At 45.3% G+C, this 7,252-nt stretch overlaps 1 protein-coding gene across 1 annotated transcript in view; it reads right to left on the bottom strand.

The window, feature by feature from the left end:
• The window catches only part of CC2D2A (coiled-coil and C2 domain containing 2A), a 139,567-nt gene that overhangs the window by 97,048 nt on the left and 35,267 nt on the right, over positions 1-7,252 (bottom strand). The window contains exons 8-10 of the mRNA XM_007464071.1: positions 5,299-5,461; positions 1,362-1,498; positions 633-764 (exon numbers count right to left, since the gene is read on the bottom strand). Coding sequence (XP_007464133.1) covers positions 633-764; positions 1,362-1,498; positions 5,299-5,461 — 432 coding nt within the window. The remainder of the gene's footprint in view (positions 1-632; positions 765-1,361; positions 1,499-5,298; positions 5,462-7,252) is intronic.

Genomic DNA, 7,252 nt, shown 5'->3' with positions numbered 1-7,252 from the left:
CCCGTGTCCCCTGCATCGGCAGGCGGACTCTCAACCACTGCGCCACCAGGGAAGCCCCACTGAGCTCTGTCTGAAGCACTTTTATGTATTATCTTAACCATCTGCACAACAATCCTAGGAGGCAGATGCTATTATTACTCCCATTTTATAGATGGAGAAATCGCAGCACAGAGAGGGGGAGAGCCAAGTTTGCCCAGTGAGTGACAGGGCCAGGACTCAAATCAGGCAGCGTGGTACCAGAGCTGAGGAACATACCATAAAAAGGATTTGCGAGGATAGAAAATCTCCAGTTATATAATAAAGAGAAAACAAGGGGGGAATAATCCTGCAGTATATGTGAGATGACAGAGAGAAAAGAAAAAAAATCAGGGCAGCTAACCTGGTTATGTGAATAAAGACGTCGACCTAGCCATTCCTACCTGGGAAACTCATTCCTTGTTTAAGAAGGGATTTGGTGAGGGCAGGAGACTCTCTTATATATAATATACCTGCTGTTTGCTTTGCATGTGTAAGATAGTGAATTATTAAAAAAAAGTCAAAATAGAATGTTGCAAATTCATCATTCCAAGCTATTCAAAAGGCAAAACACTTTCAAGCAAATTTATGTATTAAAAATGGGGAGGGAGGTTTACCTTTTTATACAGTGTTTCGAGTTCTGCCTTAATGTCTTGCTCCTGTGTCAGCATGGGTGGTCTTGAAGGAAATGGCTTGATGGGGTTTGGCAGCGCTAGGATTCTTCCATCATCTCCGAACCATCTCCTCCCCTGGGGATCAAGCAGAGGGATAGAAAATGGTTTACAAAATAAACAGCGTTTGCAGGGAAATTCTCTGTCAACATACGTATTTCATGCACCTTCCCCCTGCCCGGTAAATATTTTAAAGTCTCTGTTTCCATTAGAAATTGAGTTTTCACTAATGCCCCCAGAATTAATTTAAGATATAGTTTTCAACCTTCTCTCCTCAAAAAAAGTTTAAGAAAAATATTAAAGGATTGTTTTAAGAAAAATGTATTTTCTATTCGTCAAAAATTTAAGAAAGGCAACCAAGGAGAAAAACAATTGAGAACATTCTATCTTTGGACAATTAATTTCTGTGAATTGGGAAAAGGTTGCCAATATCGGATTTAACAGGAGGAGCCTGACTCCAGCTTGCAGAAGATGGGATTTGAGCAGAGGAGAGGGTGTGATGTTTGAGGGCCACTGAACATATTGAGGACAAATTAAAAAAAAAAAAAAGAATGAACCACTGTGCAGACGCTCTCAGGAGGAAATGAGTACCACGCTGCGGTGATGGCCCATAGGATAAAGAGCATCCATGAATCCCTCCTGAGCTACAATGAGGCAGCAGGGCTGAGAGCTTACGGGCTCCTGCATCAGCAACCTGTTCTCCATGATGTTCTGGTTTGTTCTCGGCACCTCCAGTCTTGCCCCGATGTAAAGGCCTTCGTCTTCCGGGTACCTGGGCTGCACATTCTCAGGAAGCTTTTTATACATAGGTACTAGACAGTTCATAAATAAATACAAGCCTCATTAGTGCCAACCTGAACGTTTCAAACCGCAATTTGGTGAATGAAAACCACCACCGGAGATTTTATTTATGTTCTTGGAAACTGCAAATGCTCCAAACTGATTTCTAGAAGCAGGACCAAGGGAAAGATGAATGTGTTTACCCGCAGTATCATGTTGGAGAATCATGAAATAATTCTACACCTAACTCTCCCGCGTGGCCTCACACACTGTGAGGACTGTGGTACCCAAATCAGAGAAACTGCTCCTGGGCTCATCAGCAGAGTGAATTTGGACCAGATGCTTCTTTGAACTCTTTCCTTCCATACAAAAGTGATGATAATATCTATTTCTTTGGGGTCTTGGGAGAATTAAATGAAGTACGAGGAAGTGCTTTGTAAATTAAAAAGTTCACTTGAGTCAACATGACTTCATTTACGCCCTCACTCTGATCTGTTCATAGATCAGATCTTTGCTGACAGCTTCCCTGCGCCCAGTGCTCAGGAGACTCTGTGGGGTCAGTGGGAGCGACAGGCAGCAACAGCCAACAAAGGACGGAACAAGATGATTTCAGAGAATGGTAAGCACGGCGAAGAAAAGAACACCTGTGATAATAATGCAGGGCGGGAAGGGGATAGACTTGAGATGGAGCGGTGAAAAAAGGCTTTACCATTTGCACTGACTCCTGAAGATTGAGAATGAAAGAGCTGGTGATGGGACAAGCAAGTGTGTCTGCCCAAGGGAACAGCCTGTGCTGAGTGGGAAACAGAAACACCCAGAATGCTGAGTGGTGCCGAGGGCAGGAGCAGTGCCTGGAGATAATGTCAGCAGAGGGCAGGAGGGAGAGCCGGGAGAGCCCTGCACGTCTCAGAGGAGCTTGGGTTCTGGTCAAGGGGGTAGGATCACTGAAGACCTTGTGCCAGGGAGTGACTGAGCAGATCCACAATTCCGAAAAGACATCTGGGCCTGCTTTTTCAGCAGAGTGGGCTAGAGGAGAAACTGGCAGATGCTGACATGAAGGTCAGGATGTAATTTGGCAATGAACAATGAAAGGTGGAGACTTGTTTTTGTTTTATAATTATCTCACTCTAAAACACCCCAAATCCCTGAATATGCTAACTTTCCAGCGTGTGGCCATTTGGACACTCTGCATCCCAAACCCATCCACAAAAAACAACTAATACCAGTATTCCTAGGAAAACCTATCTCTGGGTTCTTAGAAAATGTGGAGCAAACTATCGTTTTACCTTTTTTCCTGTCCCCCACCTCATCTATCCACAAGTCTAAACATCAGTCCACCACTAGTCCAATGGTCTTCAAAACTTTTCATAGAAACATTTTTGGGCACTTGCTCATTATATGTATGTTTATTTATTATGTATGCACTATGGCACAAACAAAATTAAATTAGGGAAGGATGAGATTAAAAATAAATGTAAGTAGAAGTCTTGATGTTTTCTTCCTATACCCCTGGGATGAACTCACTCTGCTTTGGAGACCATTCTCTAAACAGTAACAAGTAAACAGCAGCAGTAATAGAAGTTCTTATTTTTGATCCCCTGCTAAGTGCTAGTCACAACATAGGCACTTCACTCATATTATTTCCTCAATGCTCAAAATAAAAATAAATGCCCAGAGTCACCTTGCAGGATAGTTTCATTGTCTCCTGTCTTCAGGTGAGGCACCTGAGAATAGAGGAACATGCTCAAGGTCATAACTCAGGAAGGAAGAGCTGGGTCTCTGTGCTTGGTCGTGGGGTCGCCTCCACGGAATGGAGGCCCTGATTCCCTGCTCAGAGCAAGCGCAGTGCAACCAGGACTCCCTAAGCCTCTTCCACTGCCTCTACCGACTCCCAGTTTCTGACCTGGTCTGAGACAGCCCCTGGGGTCTAACCTCCATCCCCAACTCAAGTGGGCTCCAGGGAGAGGCCTAACAGTGAATCCTCCGTGCGAAAACCCAAGTGACAAAGCTCCTCCTTGGCCGAGGCTGCTGCAATGCCTCTCTCCCCGAAGAAGCATCAGGATGCATGTGCACGTGGGTGGCCTCTGGAGCAGGTCACCTAGATTGGAAACCTGCCTTGCTTTACTAGCTTCATGGTCTTGGGCCAGAGCCCTAACTCCTCTGAGCTTCTACTTCTTCATCTGTAAAATGGGCATAAGAAGTCACTTCTCCAGCCCTGGTGGGTGGGTGAGGCACGTTCGTTGATACACATCAAGCATTTGGAAAAGTACCAGGTGGAATCAACGCACAGAATGCATTCACTATTATTATGACAATTATTATTATTGCAAACTTAAAATCCTTGGGTACTTTTGCCAGCTACCTACTTGAAAAAGAAACTTGGGATGTCCAACAAATTATGATACTTTAAACATAGTTGATTCAAAATGACCTCTCAAAAAGAAACAATAATTTGCTTTTGGCTCAATATTTAATTGGAACTTAAATAGAACGGGACAAATGAAAGGAAATCCAACTTCCAAGTAAGATAAGCTCAGGCCTCCTTCCCAGCTGAGGGGTGCGCTCCTGCAGGACTCACTGGAACTGGGGGGATCCCTCAGGAACTCTCAGGAGGAAAGGAAATTCCAGGGGGAAAAAAGAGCAAAGGGAGACCCAGGAAAGAGAGGGAGAAAGGAGATGTACCTGGGAATCAGTCAGATGGTCCCGGCTTCAGTAGCCTGGCCATTTCACCATGGAGGAGGAAGCTTGGCCAGCCGGCTTCCTGCCACACAGCTCTTCAAACCCCTGGAATCTCTGGAGTGGTAATTGTCTCCTGTATGCTAATGAGATGACAGGTGGCTGGGGCTCCTGTCAGGATGGGTGCTGGTGGCCAGGGAAACCAAGCATGTGAGCAGAGGGCTGGGGCTTTCAGCATCTGCCTCCCTCTATCCCTACCTCCGGGACAGGATAGGGTCTAGAGAGAGAATCCATCACCAGTGGCCATGATGTAATCAATCATGCCTATATAATTGAAGCCTCCGTAACAATCCTCACTGAAGGGGTTTAGAGAGCTTCCTGGTTGGTGAACGCATGGAGGTGCTGGGAGGTTGTGTGCCTGGAGAGGGCATGGAAGCTTTCCCTCATACCTCGCCCTATGCATCTATTCATCTGCATCCTCTATCATTTTCTTTAGTGTATAATAGACCAGTAAATATAAGTAAGCATTTCCTTGAGTTCTACGTGCTGTTGTAGCAAATTATTCAACCTAAAGATGGTGTCATGGAACCATCTCATTGTAGTAGAGTCAAATAGAGCTGTGGGTAACCTGGTGACCCAATACCTAGGCTTGGCATGAGAAGTAGGGGGAAATCTTGTGGGACTGAGCCCTAAATCTGTGGGTTCTGCGCTAACCCCAGGTAGACGCTGTCAGAATTCAATTGTAGGACACCTAGCTGGTGTTGGAGAATTGGTTGCTGTGGGAAGAAACCCACACATCTGGTCACAGAAGTGTTCTAGAAGTGTTGAGTGTAAGTAGAGGATGAAACTGAGTTTTTCCTTTTCACAGCCTGAACCTCAGTCTCACACACTGTCAGCCACAGAACTGGTCATGGATTTGGTGGAGGGGTTCCCATAGCATCCTGGTATTTCTTTTGCTAGTCATTCGATAAGTGTTGTTGAATGGATATTTTCCCATGTTCTATATTTTTTTGTCTGAACGTGTTTCTTGATTATGAAATTAGATTGGAAATTGGGATCAGTTGTGGAAATCAGGCATCCTTATACACCAGCCACATTTCATTTGAAGGAAAACGAAGATGCCTAAGTTGAGCAGGACAATAAAGAGAGCAAGTACCTGTCAACGTGCTGGGTATGAACAGGAATTCTTTTTCCATCTGCAGACGAATGTGGACACTTTCATAATCCGCAGGTCTGACTGCCACAAAATCTTCAGCCGCGTGATCTAAGCCCAGTAGGAGATGCTCAGCATCCCTGCCATCGAGCAGCTCTTCCTCGTCCTGCATTTCATTAAAAACAGCAAGAGAGCTTCCCTGGAGGCGCAGTGGTTGAGAGTCCGCCTGCCGATGCAGGGGACATGGGTTCGTGCCCTGGTCCAGGAAGATCCCACATGCCACGGTGCGGCTGGGCCCGTGAGGCATGGCCACTGAGCCTGTGCGCCCGGAGCCTGTGCCCCGCAACGGGAGAGGCCACGACAGTGAGAGGCCCGCGTACCACAAAAAAAAAGTGAAGTCTGATACTCCTCCCTTTCTATGTGGGCCATACTTAGTGACTTGCTTCTGTGAGTAGAATATGAGTTCGGTTATGTAGAGTCTGATACTAGGTCATAAAAGGCATCCTGGCTTCCTCCCTGCTTCCTCTCTGATCACTTGCTTTGGGGAAACCAGCTATCATGTCATGAGGACACTCAGGCAGCTTTACTGGAAGGTCTGAACTGAGGCCTCCCGCCAACAACCAGCACTTGCTGGGCAGTTGGGTGAGCCACCTTGGAAGCAAACCCTCCCAACTCAGTCAAGCCTTCAGATGAATGCAGCCTTGGCCACCTTGTCTGCAACTTCATGAGACATCCTGAGCCAGAACTAGATGAATATAGATTTGTAAAACAATTATTATAGAGCACGCTGAAGTATTCCCAAGCTTTCATAGACCTAGGTAAGAAATTCCATTTCTGGGAGTCATTTTTCAAGGGAGGTGACTAAAAGTTAAGCACAGAAATAGGCCAACTGTGCAAATTCTGAGACATTCTGGTGTGTTTTCCTTTTTGGTTTTTAATGTGGTAAAATATAAGTAACATAAAATTTATCATATTAACCACATTTAAATGTACAGTTCTGTGGCATTAAGTATATTTACATTGTCGTACAACCAACGTCACCACCCATCTCCAGAACTTTTTCATCTTCCTCAACTGAAACTCTGTCCCCATTAAACAATATCTCCCCGTTTCCCCCTCCTCCAGTCCCTGGCAACCACCATTGTACTGTCTTTCTCCATGAACTTGACAACTCTAGGTACCTCACGAAAGTGGAATCACACAATATTTGTCCTTTTGTAACTGGCTTATTTCACTTAGCATAATGTCTTCAAGGTTCATCCATGTTTAGCATATGTCAGAATTTCCTTCCTTTCTGGCTATTGTAAATAATGCTTCTATCAACACGAGTGTACAAATATCTGTTTGAGTGTCTGCTTTCAGTTCTTTTGGGTATTGCTGGATTGTATGGTAGTTAGTTCTATGTTTCAATTTCTGAGGAACCTCAGAAATAGGCTTTTTCCACAGCAGCTGTACCACTTTGCATCACCATCAGCAATATACAAGTTTTCTACATACTTGCCAGCACTTTTCCTTCCTTCCTGTCTCCCTCCTTCCCTCCCTTGCTTCCTTTATCTATCTATCTATCTATCTATCTATCTATCTATCATCTTATAATAGTCAGTTTAATCTGTGTAAAGTGGTATCTTATTTTGCTTTTGATTTGCGTTTCCCTAATGATTAGTGCTGTTAAACATCTTTTCATGTACTTATTGGCCTTTTGTATATTTCCCTTGGAGACATGGCTGTTCAAGTCCTCTACCCATTTTTTTTGTTTTTTTGCGGTACGTGGGCCTCTCACTGTTGTGGCCTCTCCTGTTGCGGAGCACAGGCTCCAGATGCGCAGGCTCAGTGGCCATGGCTCACAGGCCCAGCCGCTCCGCGGCATGTGGGATCTTCCCGGACCGGGGCACAAACCCGTGTCCCCTGCATTGGCAGGCGGACTCTCAACCACTGTGCCACTAGGGAAGCCCCTGCC

Source organism: Lipotes vexillifer, unplaced genomic scaffold (assembly GCF_000442215.2).
Source record: "Lipotes vexillifer unplaced genomic scaffold, Lipotes_vexillifer_v1.1 scaffold1653, whole genome shotgun sequence".
NCBI lineage: Eukaryota > Metazoa > Chordata > Mammalia > Artiodactyla > Lipotidae > Lipotes > Lipotes vexillifer.
The sequence above is the reverse complement of the archived record's forward strand: the minus strand, read 5'-3'. Positions and strand labels throughout refer to the sequence as shown.